Source organism: Zalophus californianus, chromosome 16, assembly GCF_009762305.2.
Source record: "Zalophus californianus isolate mZalCal1 chromosome 16, mZalCal1.pri.v2, whole genome shotgun sequence".
NCBI classification, from domain to species: domain Eukaryota; kingdom Metazoa; phylum Chordata; class Mammalia; order Carnivora; family Otariidae; genus Zalophus; species Zalophus californianus.
Window position 1 is genome coordinate 42,534,586 of NC_045610.1, and position 16,349 is coordinate 42,550,934.

The 16,349-nt window shown below is 55.7% G+C and overlaps 1 protein-coding gene across 1 annotated transcript; it reads right to left on the bottom strand.

Moving 5' to 3' along the window:
- Window positions 1–14,335: 14,335 nt before the first annotated feature.
- On the bottom strand, window positions 14,336–15,110 carry PPY (pancreatic polypeptide). Its single transcript, XM_027568395.1, has 3 exons — window positions 14,920–15,110; window positions 14,612–14,683; window positions 14,336–14,459 (listed from the first exon to the last, which is right to left on the bottom strand). The coding sequence occupies exons 1-3, from the start codon at window positions 15,108–15,110 to the stop codon at window positions 14,435–14,437; spliced, it is 288 nt and encodes a 95-aa protein (XP_027424196.1). The 3' UTR covers window positions 14,336–14,434.
- Window positions 15,111–16,349: the final 1,239 nt, after the last annotated feature.

Consider the following 16,349-nt stretch of genomic DNA (forward strand, 5'->3'; position numbering starts at 1 on the left):
GGAAATCTCAGAAATGGGTTTTACTTGGGAATCCATCCAGGAAGCAGGAGACTGGTCCCCGGGACCCCAAGAGACTCAGTTCACCCCTGAGCTCTGGAGGGCATAAATTTGGGTATATAGATATAGGGAAAAGCCATAAAACCAGGCCAAACTCTGCTGAAAGGCCTGGCGCCTCTGAGCTCCCCCCACCCCCGTTACCGAGGGAGGAGAAGAAAGTTAGTTAGCGACCCCAGATGGTGGAGCCTGGAATTGCAGGTTCCTGTCTCCAACCTGAGGCTGGAGGGAGCACACTATTTCCAACCCTCTCCTCAGCCCTCAAACCAGAAGATCCTCCTAATTCAACTCAGAAAAAAAGTCCCCTTCCCATTATGAAGGCTACCCTCTACTGTCACCTGTCCACCTCTGGGCAGAGAATCACTCAACTAATTGCATTTGGTTGGGAAGTGGAAGGATCTTGAATCCCTCTGAAATATTAATTACTTCTTCTCAATCAGGCAACTATTATGCCACAGCAACCCACAGTAAACCTTCAATTCCATTCAGGATCCCCAAGACAAGGTGGAATCCCAGATTCTGGCCCACTAGGGAGGTGGAATCCAATTCATTATTCTTACAAACTGACTCCCCCACCCACACCCCCAGTAACTGTCAGTCGACGGGTATCAAGTATCTCTCTAAAAGGGCCTTACATAATGCCAGCCCTTCACATCTTTTCAGGACCTTACAGCTGATAAATTGTTTGATTCTCCCAACAGCCCAGTGAGGTTCCGGTGTGGCAAGAAGAATTTCTTGATGCAGAGTACCATGCTCCTATTTTGTTTCAGACAAGGTGCTAGCTTCAGTAGTACCAAGTCGGATACCAGGGTCAGTGGCTCCTGATCGCCTGGAGCTCCCAGTCTGGGGTGTTGGTCGAGGAAGGTGGGCAGTGTTAGACACAAAAAGGACTTTCTGGTCGGTAGTTGAATGTCCTACCAGAGGTGCAGTAAGTGGGCCCCAAGGAATGAGAGTGCTACTGGCGGGAAATAGAGTAGCTGAGAAGGGAAACAGGTTGGAAGGGTCCAAAATGCATCCCATGGCAGTTAGCGGCTGCCCCCTTGGGGTGGGGGGCCCGGGTGCAGGAGAGTGGGGGAGGCCGGGCGGGGGGGGGGGATAGCGTCCTCTCCCTCTGTGGTCTGTAATTAGCTCAGTCTGCCTTCCTGCCTCCTCAGATCACAAGGGTGCAGTCAGTGTCTCTACTTCCCCTAAAATCAAGGGTTTTCCTCGGGTGGATGTTCGTCGCAGGGCTTTGAGAGTCAGGACACGGAAAGAAATAAAACTCAAAGCGGCTGTTCTGAATTTCTAGCAGATCTGGCTCGGTATAGAGTGATGTTGCACTCGCGATAACGACCAGCAGGGGCCGCCAACAGCTATCGCAAGCCCACACCCTCACGTTCGCCCTGACCCCTGCACCTCGCCAGTCTTGTTCTGGAGACCTTTTCTCTTGGATGTACCTCTCAATGGGGAAAAAAAAAAGTTTGAAACTCTCACTGCATATATATATATGTAGTCACATTACCTCTCTGAGCCTCAATTTTTTCATCTATACAATGGGGATAACCCCCGCCCCCCAAGGGAGAGGACCAATGTGGAGTGACTGCCACAATACAAGGCACACAGAAGGTGCTCCATAAATGCGCTCCCCTTTGGGTGTGGGTTGAACAGACTCTAGGTGGGTGCCATCTGGGCAGTGGGTGTTTAGTCTCTGTCTCTGGATATCTGGTGTGCCCATAACTGACCTCAGGTCCTCCTGGGGCAGGCAGGGGTGCATCCCAGGGCTGCTGGTTTCCCAGGTATCTGGTATGGGTAGTATGTCCTCTTCCCACTGCTCACACAACCATTAGTGGCATCTTGCCCGGTCCTATCTGTGCCACCCACTTTTATCCTCTCCTTCCTCCACTGCTCCCACCAAGTTGCCGAGGGCTTTGCTGTGGACACTGTATAACGGGGCCAGGAATAGGTAGCCCATCACCAGAGCAGGGATGAGCTTGCAAAAGGCAGTGCAGACCCTAAGAGTGAGAGGGAGTCTTGCTAGCGCCGCCCCCCCCCCCCAGTAACCCAATATCCATTGCTGGAGACCCTCACAAGCCAGTGATGCCTCAGAGCCCTCTTGTAGACCCGGAGAGGGCAGGAGTGAGGGGTCAAAGGGAAGAGAGTGGAAGGAGGCTCTAGATGGTGGGAATACATGCCCTAAGGACTGTGTGAGGCACTCGGATTGTTGTCTGGAGACAGAAAGAAAGGAGAGAGAAGTGTCCCCACTAGGACTGGTGACCCGGAAGAGGGGCTGCATGTGCAGGAGTGCACGCACACACGTACTCACACACGCCCTGTGCTGCTTCCCACCCCTGTGCTGCTTCCCACCCCTGTGCCCTGGGCCAAGGGAGCACTTGTAGAGTGTGTTGGGGCAGAGACGGAAGGGACAGGCACAGGGGCTATGGAAAGCATTAGGGCAGCTTGCTGGGTGACTTCAGGCAAGTCGTTTGGCCTGGACTGGGTCATATCCACCTCACAGACTCCGCATAGCCAGGAGGGGGTGACCCATATAAAAGTGCTTTGTGAGCCATGGCAGGAGAGCAGGGTTACCCAGGGCAGGCCCTGGCCATGTCCCCTTCCCAGGAAGGCAGGGAGGTCCCAGTCCCAGAGCCATTCTCTGCCCCTCCCCTGCCACACACAGCAAAATCTCTTTCCCCCTCCGCCCTGCTTGGTGCCAACTGATCAGCTCCAAGCCTCCTGGCCAGAATCTTCTCCAGTCCTATGCACTGGGGTTTAGCCACCGGAGCCCACGCTGTGCACCTCTCCTGTCTGAGGTGCCTGAGGGCAGAGTGGGGGACCTCCTACCCCTCCCACAGGGGCTCCAAGGCCTCTGGCTTTTCCATCTCCAGCTGCCTGCTTTGTGCTGCCATGGGGAGCGGGTGGGCCCTGAGAGGGGGAGAAGTCCGATCATCTTGGCCTCCCGCCACCACCATTGCCCTTCTCCAGGCCAGAGCCCTTGGGGGCAGGGCTGCCCTGTCACCTCCGATGCTACAGAGCGTGGGAGGGCTCACCATCCCCCGAAGCAGACTGTGAGTGTGTGGGTCCAGTGCAGCAGGCCTCAGGGTCTGTGTTGGAGGTGCAGGGAGTCGGGCACATGGTGAGTGCTTATGGCAGGAATACCCTGGGCATGCCCCTCTCCGTCATCCCCTGTCCCACTCAAAGACCAGCACTGAGGCTGGCAAAAGGAAATGCGCGGGTGGCCATGTTCCCCCAGGAGCTCTGGACCTTCCTGAGCCAGGTGGGCGGACACCTGGGAGATGTGCACAGCACACCCGAAGAGCCTGAAGTATGCGCAGCGATGTGTCCGGGGGTGTGTTTATGCGCGCATGAGCGTGTTTGTGATCGTTTGTGTGTCTATGTGGATGACGTACAGGTGCACACATGGGGTAACTGTATGCTATGTCTAGGCACGCACGCACGCACGCACACACACACACACACACACGTGTCTGCACCGATAGCTTGCATGGGTCTGTGTGCTGTGTGTGCTCTGTATGTGTTTGTACGCACACGCGTGTGTGCATATGTGAATTAGGGGAGTGCCAGTTTCTGCTACTGTGGAATTCTGAGCACCCTCCCCAGCAGCCCAAACCTGCTTCCCCCATTGCGGTTTTGGGGCTGGGGATAGGAGGCGGAGGAGGAGACCTCCCGAGGACCCTGAAAGTCTCCCAGGGCCCCTCACTGCCCTTCTCATGCTGACCATCTCCTTTCCTGACCCCTCCTCCTCAGCCCACCATGACTCTGTTTCCTATCCTCACTTTCTCCCTCTCTTATTTACTAGGATCTTAGGTCTTTTGAGGAGGGCTTGACCAGAGTCACTTGGCACCCTCCCCCCAGTCCCTGAGCCCCTGCCATCAGAAACTCAGTTGCTGTAATTCAAGGGTCCAAATGGATTTTCTCCAAAGGTCAGGCATGAGCTTGAGTCCGGAAGTTCTCTTTGGACCTTCTGTTCTCCCCAGTAATGAATCTTCAACCCAATGATAGTCTTGGGATGTGAGCTCCTATCAGCCAGCTTCAGAGCCTGAATGGGCCTGAGTTCCTCTGGTGGTTGCCTCCCTGTTACACACGTATGCACGCATGCACGCACACACATACACACATGTTCTCCCCTTCCTTCCAACCTACTGGCGCTGGTTCCTGGAGGGCTCCCCATTCTCCCAGTTGTCCTTCCTCTCCTGTTCCCTGTGCCCACAGGCCTGAACCCAGTCAACTTGCTTTCCAACCTCCTGACCCTCTAAAGAGCTCCCTCCTTCCTTCCCTCCCTCCCTCCCTCCCTCCCTTCCTTTGGTTCTTCCTTCCTTCCCTCCTTCCTTCCTTCCTTCCTTTCCTCCTTTCAGAAAGAGAGAGAGAGAGAGAGAGCACAAGCTGTGTGCGTGGGGGGGGTGGTACAGAGAGAGAGGGAGAGAGAGAATCTCAAGCACGTTCCATGCGCAGCTCAAAGCCCAGTGCAGGGCTGGATCTCACGACCTTGAGATCACAACCTGAGCCAAAATCAAAGAGTCAGGCGCTTAACCAACTGAGCCAAGAGCATCCTTTTCTTGATTCCTTCTGTCTCTCTCCACCCTTCCCCTAAACCTGGCTCACATGGAGGGCTCAGCGAATCTAATAGTAAAGTAGAATTTCAAGGAAACCCTAGCAATCATGGTATACAGCTCCATGACACACAGTGGCAAAGCCTCAAAGCCAAAGCCTCCCAGCGTTCTTATCCACTGCTCTTCCTAGGTCACCACGTTCAGGGTCACAACTGACGGGCAAAGCCTGCTTGCCCTGAGCTGTCATGGGAGGGCCTGCCCCCAGAGTTCTCCTCTGACAGCATGGATGTGCCCCAGCCTCCCACTCCCTTAGCCAGCCGGCCGGATGGGCCCTATTACATTCTTTCCAGGGGAAGAGGGAAGATGATACAGAGTTAGGAGAAATGGGGGAGATCTTTTCTTCCCACTGTGTCTGGGGCATTTGCTTAGTTCACCCCACTGCTTAATTTACATTCGTTGATTTTCAAAAAGCTTATTCATAATTCAAAATCTTCTCCTGCAATAGGAGCTGCCACTCTGCTCTAACCATCATCCACATGAGCGCTGCTATGTGTTAGCCTCTGTGTACATTTCTTTGATCCTCATAACAAGTGTCCGAGGCGGTTGAGTACTATTACCCCATTTTACAGATGAAGAGACTGGAGTACAGAGAGATTAAGCAATTTGCCCATTGGCATGACGCTGCGAGGTGGTGGGGCTGGGATGTGACCCCAGGTTGTGTGGCCTCAGTCAATGCTGTGCCTCACTCCATAGGTACTATTTTTAGCTTTCACTTCTTCATAAATGAAGAAACTAAACGACAGAGGAGCTCAATGACTTGCCCAGCATCGCACAGCAAGCAAATGGCAGAGCTTGGCTTAGCAGGTTTTGTTAGTAATGACACTTGCTTCATTTTCCATAAATTATTCTCCAATCTACAAAAATATGATAACTCACAAAAACTGCTGAACTTAAATAACATTTAAATTTGACTTAATTTGAGACAATGCATAAAATTATCAGCACTAAAAGAAATAAACATCTAGAAACAGTTTGTAATCTTTCTAGTTGATCCTTTGCTGTTATCCATCATAGTTTAATGTAATCTTGAATTTATCTAGATTTGATTAAAATGCTGTTACTAATGTGTCCTAAATCTTTTATTAACTTGGCATCAGACACTGGGCTTGAGAACAGCTTAGCAGCTCTCAAGAGCAGCTAGCCCAAATGTCCTTATGGGAGAGCCTTTTGGCTTTCAGAGACTACCTTCCTCCTCCAGTGGAGAAAACCTGACTACTTGGCCTTGGTCTTCTCATCTGTAAAATGGGAGGTTGGGAGTAAGAACTAGCTTCCTGAATTCCCTTCAAACTCCATCAAAATATGTATCCCAGGAGACAACTTCCCACTCTGCTCATAAAGGAGATAAAAACCTTCATTCCAACAGGGATTTCCAAGAAGGGGTGTCTTGATAGGTATTTCTTGAAATATTAATTAGTCCACTCAATAAACACCTGTTCCTACTACTGTGAAGTTCTTTGGAGATAGTGACTATATCTTATTGACCACTGGATCTCCAGCACCTAAGGCAGTACCTGCCATCAAGTGGGTGCTCAGTTACAAGATGCAGACTCTGGGGGCAGAGCCATACAACAGTAGCTGGAAAGTTCTCCAGATGATTCCAATGCACAGCCAAGGATGGAATAAGTAAGGGATCGTCATCAGATGATGGGCCTGGTGCGTAGGCAGGTGAGGACCGCCAGGCAACTAGATGCAGAGAGGATCCAAGGAGCCCAAGGCAGTGCAGGGAGGGGCCCGGGGAGGCTTCGCAGAAGAAGAATTGCCAGAACCGAGTCCCACGATTTTGCAGGGCGGAGGAGTAGAAGACACTTGTTCCAGATAGAAGGAAGTGCACAAGCAAAGGCTGGGGGTATGAAGGAACTGTTCGGGAGGCCTCTGGAGTCTAGCAGGTAGCAGGGCAGACAGTTACGTTGAGGGAGGAGACTATCCATGAGCAGGAGATGTGGCTGAAGAGAGTGGGTGGAAAAGCAAATATCCAGAACAGGGGAAGAGGTAAACAGATTGTGGCACATCCTCCTCAAGGAACAGTACTACTTAGCAATAAGAAAAACAAATGGCTTATACGCCTCACAATACGGAGGAATGTCAAAAACGTTCTGCTGAGTGAAAGAAGCCAGGAAGAAAAAACATGCTGTTTGATGCCATTTACATGAAGTCTAAGACGGGCAAAACTAATCTATAGAGATGAGCTCAGCCGTAGGGGGCCAGGTGAACTGGACAGGGGCAGGAGGGAACTAGCCGGGGGGATGGAAACGTTCTGTGTCTTGACTGTGGGGGGTGGTTACACATTTGTCAGAACTCCTCCAACGGTGCACTTCAAATGGGCAACTTTAATTGTGTTTAAATTATACTTCTCCAAAGTTGTTTTTGAAGGTTTGTTTTTTTGTTTTTTAAGTGGGCTGAGGTCAAATTGTGAAGGACCTCAAATGTCATGCTAAGAAGTTTGGACTTAATCCAGGAAGTCATGGAAGGCTTATTAGTCAAAGGTTTTTCAGTTTGCTTTGGTTTGGCTTGGTAGCAAGTAAAAATCCAATCTAAGCCAGATTAAGTAAAAGAATTTCTCTGAAAGGTCCTGGGGCAAATCACAAAGTTCAAGGAAGACTTGAGGCCAGAAGCCTGAGGAACCTTCTCTCAGCTTTGTCTCCCAATAGCCCCATGACCCAGCTCTAGTGTTCCCCTCATAACTGAGGACACTGTGCTCAGAGAAGCAAAGTAACTTGTCCAGGACACACAGCCAACAAGAGGCGACGTCAAGCTTCAAACCCAGGTCAGTCTGATGCCAATGGCTGTGTCTTGACCATCAGGCTTGGAGAAACAGGGAAGAGTTTACTCAAAAAGGCCCCTGGGAAAAACAGAGCCAAGAAGATGGAGGAAGAACGGGAGTGAGGAGGGGCCGCAGAGCATGGTCAGCAACCCCACTGGAGTCGGGAGGAGCTGGCAGGCCAAGGGACCAGGAGGTGATCGAGGGGAGACTCTGGACCGCAGATGGCCTGAATCCTGAATACACACAGAAAGGTGTGTAACTGACTGGGGGTATCTTTCCAAGAAGATAGGACTGCTTCTCCAGATCTGAGTCAGTCCTGAGCTTGAAACTCATGCCTCCTGGCCTTGGATAGTCTCCTAACTTCTCTGAGACTGTTTCCTCAAATGCAAAAGGAGTTAACACCTGCAAGTGTCATTAAAATCAGAGACACTGCAACGGAGTGCTTCTCCCAGTACCTGGCACTAGCATCGGCAGTAATTGTCAGTCATTAGTATATAACTATATGCTCCACAGAGTCATTATGATTGTGACAGTACCTTGTGATTGTGATTATTATTGTGATAATAATATTTGAGTGCTTCGTGCCTCCTCCCTCAACCCGCTCACCCCATCAAGCATTGTCTCATCTTCCGAACCAGGAAGGCAGGTAGATACACACCATCCCTCAGAACTTGACAGTTCCTGAAATGAGTGAGTGAGTCCAGAAGAGTGAGGGACTGAGCGCCCTCGGGGCCTTGTGGAGAAGCCCCGGGGTTTGTAAGGGCAGCTTGGGTCCTCACAGCTGAGGCTGCAAGAGGACACATCGTTGGAGCTCTTTTGGGAATGGGATCATCAACACTGGGCTTGTGTCTAAGTGAAATAAGAGACAGCCTGTCTGTTGGGATTTGGGGCACACTGACACCTAGATCTCTCCTCCCAACTTGTACTATGGAATTTTATCATAGGAATCTCATTTGTTTTTCTTGAGAGTCTTGGCTCCGTGGAAATGCAGTCCTGTCTCACTTGGCTGCCGAGCCATCCCATAAACTTGGTGACATTGACATTGAGTTTCTCACCCCTTCCCCTAAGGGAGAAGTGAGGATGTGGGGGGGAAGAGTGCATCCCTGAGTTGAGGGGCTCATATATGTTAATCACCCTGGGCCAGAAGTTGTCCAAGGGCTTCAGCTACATCATCCCACTGGATCTTCATGACAGCCCTCAGGCTATAGATGTGATCAGCTCCATTTTGCAGATGAGGATGCGGAGGCTCGGGGAAGGTAATGTCCCTTAATCAAGGTCACACAGCCAGGAAGTGGTAAAGTCAGGATTCCTACCCAGAAGCCCTTGCTCTTTCTACTGTGTCTCTTCTGGGGGTATGGGGATTGGCATGAAAAAGCTTCACTCCACATTTTACAGCCTCGACACAGAGAAGCAGCAATGTTGAGCAGCTCGAGGGGCCCTAACGGCCACACAGCCAAGGTTCTGTGACCTGACGCAGCCCAAGCCCTGAGTTCATCATTCAGGCAGCTGAGACCCATCACACTCCAGAAAGCTCCACAGGTCTCCCATCAGGGTCTCCAAAGTAGCTAGGCAAGGCCATGAAAATCTCCAGAATGATCAGTAGGGCCTGCGATCCTAAGGCAGAAACCTTAATCTCACCCAAGCCCCTGCTGGCAGGCCTGGAAGCCAGGAGTAGGGGTGCTGAGCCCCCAGCTGGGTGGGAAGGGGCACCTGGTCTCTCAGCCTAGCCCCCTCCCAACCCCAAGAACAGTCCCTGGGCAAAGCACAGCCCCCTCTCAACCCCAGAGACAGTTCCTCCCTGGGATCTGTAGACTTGAGGCAAAAGGTGACCCGACTCCCCAGTGCCTCCCGCCTCTGCCACCCCCACCACTGGGCCCCTGGCACGAACTGTGCCCAGATCAGGACAGCCGGCAGCCCATGTGCCTCCGCCCCCACTTTCTCCCTGTTCCCAACTCCCAGGTTGGGACACGGGGCAGGAGGAGGCCAGGCTGGGCGTGGAGCCTTTGTGGGAAAGGGGGCATGGATCTGAAGGAATATAAAGGGCCTCAGAGGTCCTTGCCGGAGACCCTTCTGCTGTGCTGCCCTGCACCTGCCCAGCACCTGCCCAGCACCATGGTAATGTCTGGCGGCTGAGTCTGGGACCCCTGGCAGCTATGCTCTCCGGGAGTTGGGGACGGAGGGGTATGAAGGAATGAGACCATGGTAGCAGCCTCTGCCAGTCTGACGGCCAGGACAGCTGCCAGAGTTTCCTCTCCCTGCTTTGGGTGGTGGGGGTGAGGGGTTTTCCTGGTCAAGAGAGGGTTGAGGGCCCCAGGGGTGTGTATCACAGGTACAGGCATCATAGTATGTGAATCACTGGATGTGCCTGTGTGTTGCCAGCATAAAGTTCCCTGTGCACAGCTGGGTGCACATATGGGGCCCTGGGCCGGCATTCCAGTGCAGCCGTGTCAGTCGTTCACTTAATATGTACCACCGAGCACCTGCCAAGTGTCAGGCGCTGTTCTAGGTGCTTCTGCTACATCAGTGAGCCGAACAGGCGGAGTCCGGCCGTGATGGCGCTTGCATGGGGGGAGGAGGGGCGTGCCTCTTGGGAGAGATGACAATTTTTAAAAAGCAGAGTTAGAAGGTGACGCAGAAGGGGAAGGTGCAAGATGAAGGGATGGGCTGCAATTCTGAACAGGGGTGTCAGGGTAGGACCCATTTAAGAGGTGCAGTTGGAGCTGATGCCTGAAGGAGGTGAGGAAGTTGGCCGTGCAGATGTCGGGAGGACGTCTTCCAGGCAAGAGAACCTCACGTCTGGCATTTTTGTGGAACAGCGAGGAGGCGGGAGAGGCTGGAGTGGGGTGAGCAAGGAGTTGCGGAAGAGGTCGGTGAGGTCAGGGAGCTGACCAGCGGCTCCCCGCAGCCCCCGAGGGTCCATCCGAGGGTGTACCTCCCCGGCCGTCCCCACCGCACCATTCCCCCGGTGCTCTGTGCGTGGGTGCATCACTGCGCAGGTCCAGGTGCGCCCCACTCGGCCTGGGCACGGGGCTGCCCCTTAACCCGCGCGCGTCCCGGAGACAGACGCGTCGCTGAGTCCACCAGCCCAGTGTCAGCGGTGGGCGTCACGTGACACCCCGCGGCTCTGTCTGCTTCCCCCCCCCCAGGCGCCGGCTCTGCGCTGCGCGTGCGCACTGGCCCTGGTGTGCCTGGTGCCGCTGCTGCTGTGGCCCCGGGGTGCCCTGGGGGAGGAGCTGCAACTGCAGGAGCCCCCCGAGCCCAGGGCGGCCGACTGGATGTCCAACTTCGCCCACTTCAACAAGTACCTAGAGAAGCTCTTCAACAGCAGGTGGGGGGGGGGAGAGCCGGAGGGAGGGAGGACGGGCAGGGGGTGCGGGAGGAAACGGACATCGCCGGGCACCCCACCCACCGCCCTCGCCACCCCCACGATCTGTGCAAAGACCTGTTCCGCAGCTTGAAGTCTAAGGACACCAAGAAATCTAAAAACATTAAAAACCCCAAGAAAGCCGCGAACACCACGAAAACCGCACCCGCAAACACCGTGAAACCCCTACCGGCGAATGCTACGAAACCCCTACCGGCGAATGCTACGAAACCCCCCCAGCGGACCACCGGGAAACCCCAACCGCCGCCGTCCTCCCAGGGCCCCAGGTAGGAGAGCCTGGGCAAGCTGGCACCGATCTGGAGCCACAGAACTGGGGTCAGCTTGGGCTGGAAAGAGAGGAAGCCCTGGGGGAAGGGGGCGGATACCAGGGCCCCAGGGACTTCCTTCTCCAGGCGGGGCCCAGACCTCAGATGCCTGCCTCAAGTCTCCTGGCCCACCGACCCCCTTTGTATCCTGCAAGGAGCCTTAACTCCTACCTGCCCACCTCCCTCACTCCCCCTCCCCCCAGAACAATAAAGATAAATATCTCTCCGGCTTGGTGACTTCTGTGGGCCCTAGGTAAGGGACCTGTCCTTCAAGGGGAGAGAGGACCCCGGAGTTCCGACTGTGAGAGAAGAAGACCTCTCCTGCAGGTCTGTCCTGCCTCCTCCCTGCAGCCGATGCACCTGCCCCCCACTTACACACGTTCACCACTTGGTGGGGGGCCCTCTAACCAGAGGGCCAGCAGAGGCGAGAGGAGCAGTTCCAGCAACCTCAAAGGAGGGACTCCAGCCAGGATCCCCTCCCACACAAGTGTCTCCACAGAGCAGGGCAGCTTTGATGCTAGCCCCGGATGTCCTGTGTTGGCCCAGGAACGAGCAGCAGGGCTTCTGCCTGCCCCTCAGGGTGAAGATGTCCTGCCTGGGCCTCCAGGACCCTCTCAGCCCCACTGGCAATGAGCCCAGCGGGGTCTGTCCCTGAGAAGCTGGGTGGGAGGGTGGCACTCTCCTTGGGCGGGGTGACCATCAGAAGGCCTGGGCAGGGGGCAGGGGCAGAGGTGCTCAGCTTCAGAGGCACCTCTCACACACAAGTATGTCCTGCGCACGATCCTAATTCCTGCCCCTGGGAAGTGTCTACCTCTCTCCCTACTCAGAGCCTATCCCCTTGGCTGCCAGAGAAAATTCTGGGGCTTCAGCCTCCATCATCCAAACTCAAACTTTGTTCTGCTGAAACCGCATCCCGCCCCCCTCCCCCCACCCCACCCCCACCCCCTGCCATTCCCTTGGGTGTGAGAATCATCCTGAGCCAAGCATTTGCCTGGTGGCTGCATCCTCTCCAGTCCTGTGCCTTTTAGGGCCTGGATCCACTTTCGGGTCATTTGCACACTCCAGACTCAGCCAGGACCTAAGGAGAAACATGATTGTCTTTGTCCTGGGATCAGGGTGAGGTGCTGCGTCCAGGAAAGGGGAGCCTCTCATCCATCAAACCCACATCCCCGTCTCTTCAGGCAGAGCACTGAAGGGGAGGGCAGAGAAGCCATTCCAGGAACCAGGAAGGCTCTAATTCTCTCACTTCTCACCCATCCCTGCCATGACGCTCCCTTAACCACAGGTGCTCCCAGCCCCGGGAAAACGGGCAAGAGACATGTTCACTCCCTTTCTCTCTCTCTCTCTCTCTCTCTCACACACACACACACACAAACACACTACCCCATCCCCACCTACTCAGGGTGCCCAAGAAGGGCAAGGCCTGGCAAAGCCCCGGGGGTCCACTGAGACTTGTCCTCCATGTGGCCCTCCCTAGGGCAGATCTGGGTCCTTACCCTCCCGGAGCTGGAGTGTGGGATCTGCAGATTGGACTCTTGGGGTGGCCACATCTCTCGGCTACTCCACCTCCTGCCAGAAGGCCGAACTCCCCCTTGGGGCCTCCCCTCCTGCAGCTGCTCCAGGAACTCCTACACCCAGGCCTTCATTACCTCTCAGGAGCCCTGTCCTGGAGCCCCACGGAGTTAACTGTGCCTCTCCTCCGTCAGATGGAGCGTCTCGTGTGTGGAGCCCGTGTTTTCTCGCCGCTGCTCTTTCTAGCATGCCTCATGGCGACAGCTGGTTGGTCGGGGGCTACTCTGCCCCGGAGAAGCTCCCATTTACTGATCATTTACCTGGGTCAAGGGGCCACGCTCAATGTTTCTTTTCCAGGAACCAGGAAGGTTCTAATTCTCTCACTTCTCATCCATCCCTGCCATGACGATCCCTTCAAATTCCAAAATTTGTTGGAATTCAAATTTCCAACAAATCGATCCTAGAGCATATGGGTGCACATAGAGATCATAATAGCACACCCATGGGTTCGCTTGCTGAAAGAAGAATTGTTCAAGGGATGCTCAGCATTTCCACTCCCTCCGGCTGCAAACACCTGGGTTGTTTTGGGTTTTTTAAAAAAGGTTTATTTATTTTTATTTTAGAGAGAGTGTGTGTGAGTGGGGAGAGGAGCAGAGAGAGAGAATCTCAAGCAGACTCCCCCCTGAGCGCGGAGCCCGATCCCAGGACCCTGAGATCACGACCTGAGCTAAAATCAAGAGTCAGATGCTCAAACGACTGCACCATCAGGCGCCCCACACGCTCCATGTTTCATACTTGTTATTTCATGTCTTGCTCACGGCAACCCTATCATCCTTCTCTCCGGATGAAGAGTCTGAGGCTCAGAGAGGTTGTAGCAGACAGACAGACACACAGACAGAGAGGGGCAGATCTTGGGATCAGAGTCGAGTTCCTCTGATTCTGTAGCTGGTGCTATGTGCCTGGACTAGCTTGCTGTCTGTGCCAGACCTGGGAGAAGCTGCCACAGCTTGCTGAGCCTCAGCCTTGGCCTCTGTAGAGTGAGAACAGTATCTCCCTCACTGGGTCATCAGGAGGCTTGCACGCCCCTGGCACACAGTAGGCTCCTTTTCCCAATAGTCTGTATAGGACACTGTCTCCAGGACCCTCCCCATCACAGTCCCCCTGTGCTGGCCGTGTTCCCGTGCCCCCTGATGAGCCGTGCTCCTACTGAACACACACAGTGACCCATCTCCGACCTGCCAGCGGAGGGCAGCTGGTGACTTGGCACCAGTCACTCCTCCGGGCTGGTCATTGCCTCTGGCCCGGTGCCAAGGACGCTTTAGTATACATCCGTACCTCACCCGGTGCCTAGGTATTGAAAAACATTGGTGGGGGTGCGTTTGGGGGCATGGTTGTCACCAGGCTATTGATCAGGAAGGTCTAGAAGTGCTGAAATGGGAAGATTCAAGCCTCACTCACTTGCTGAATGTCCTTGGAGGAGTCCCTGCCTCCCTCTGGGCCTGCCCCTCTGTGAAGCAGAGGATGAGCTGAATGGCTCTGACCACCCCCGCAGGCCTTCTGGATCCCTGACAATGCCCTCCTTTCCCTCCCGGGCCTCCCTCCCCTCCTCCTGGCTCTCCAGAGCACTTGGCCTGCTCCTGCCCCCACCAGGGGTCCACAGAGACACACACACAGAGAAGCTCTGACTGCGATTTGCTTTATTTAGTCTGCGCGGGAGCAGGGAGCAAGCTTCGGCCATTGCCAAGGGTGCAGAGGGGGGAGGTGGGCCGGCATTGCCCTTGGAGTCCGAGGAGGCAGGAGGTGGCGGGCGTTACAAGTCCATCGGGCTGAGCTCCCTGTGAGGAGGGGGCAGAACGTGGCAGTCGGAGGGGACAGTCCTCCCACCCTCAGGAGACCTCGGGCCAGCCCTGAGCCTTTGTTCTCCCCTCCCCGCACCCCCATCTCGGCCCCAGGGATCTAGGCACACAGAGCAGGGAAGCAAACCCACCTGGGGGCAGCAGTGCGGGGGGAGCCCCACCCCAGGATGTCCAGCGTTTCTTCTCTGTCTCTCTTCCCGTACCTGGCAGGGGAGAGGCAGCTGGGACAAGCACCGCGCCCACGTGCCGGCTCACCTGCCTCATGCCCACCCTGGGCACCCCCCCCCCCCGCCCGCCTGGGGCCTGAGGCCGCAGGCCTGGTCAGTGGAGATGCTCTGCTTTCCCCAGAGCGTGGCTGGAGCCGGGGCCGGGGGCGGGGCCCAGGGCCAACGGGACTGGGATCTCTCTCTCTCTCTCTCTCTCTCTTTCTCGCACACACCTGGGCCTGGTCAGCATGTTGATGTATCTGCGGAGCTCAGCCGCATACTGGGCCATCTGCTCTGGCGTGGCCTTGTCCCCAGGGTACACTGGCTCCAGCGGGGCCCCCCGGGCCCCCCGCGGCGGTGGCAGCCACAGAGCCACGCAGGTGGGCAGGAGCAGCAGGGAGAGGAAGTGGCGGGCGGCGGGCATCTGAGGAGCAAAGCGTGGGGAAGGTAGAGGCAGAACGGAGCCCACCTGCCCAGCTTCTTAGCCCCTCACCCATTTCTCCGAGCCTGGGGACGAAGGGGCAGAGCGAAGGGCCCTGTCGGACCTGCCCGCCCCACCTCCCAGACCCCGCCCCGGAGAGCACGGACAGCAGCCCCCCCCCCGTCTGCAGCCAGGCCCTCGGCAAAGTCAAAAAGCAGAGCAGAGAAGGTGGGGACCTGGGGCAGGGGACCCAGGACTCATGGCACCCAGGGCCTGGTGGCTCTGGGGAGGCGGACGCGGGGTGGGATGAAGAGGTGCTCCAGCTCACCAAATGGATGGGAGCGCGCAGAATGAACTCGTGAACCAAAGGACAGAAATCCAGGGCCCGTGGGTCTGCCGCCCCCCGCCCCCCGCCATTCAGGGACAGGTCCTGGAGAAGACACTGTTGCCCGTGTTGCTCTCAGCTGAGAGGCACGGGCGCACCCTCGGACCATGTCACTCACAAGGCTGCAGTCACATTTGTGTGCACAACCACCACGCACTCCCCGCACACGTTTTCCGTCTTTGAGTCAGCAGACTGCTCTTCCAGGGTGAGAGATTCGTCCAGATGTGGAGCCAGACCCAGGCAGGACCCCAGACCTCCCAATACCACCTCCCTGCTCTGCAAGGCTCCTTCTTCTCCCACCCTGGCCCCTAGTCCCAAGGACCCCCCCCCAGGGCCCGGCCTCCCCCCAACCCCAGGCTGGGGCCACTTACCCTGAGTCCTGAGGGCTGGATGGGTGCCCCTCCCCTCCCCTGTGCCCCTTTATAGTCCTCAGCCCCCCCCCCAGAGTCCCCGCCTCCTGTCAGCCTCTCTCATTCCCCAGCCCTCACCCCCTCCTCCCACCGTCTCCCTGGTACCCACAGCACCAGCCCTGGGACCAGGGCCGGGAGGGGGACAGGGCCGCAGTATAACAGGTAAAAGTGAGCCTCCAGGTCTCCCGTGGGACCCCATCTGCCTTTGGGCACCAGAGCAGGTTTGGTTCAAGAAGAATGGGGGGTTGTCTAGGACCTCAGGATGACTGAAAGGTTCTGGTCCCGGGCCTGAGAACAGCCCCTCCTGCCTCCCACGAATTCCCTCCAGGCATAAGATTGAGGCTGGGGCTCCGAGACCCCAGGATGAGGAGTCAGGACTTCCTTTCCAGGTGTGACAAGACAAAGTGGGAACAGGGAAGTTGGGGGAGAGATGCCTTAGGTAACTAG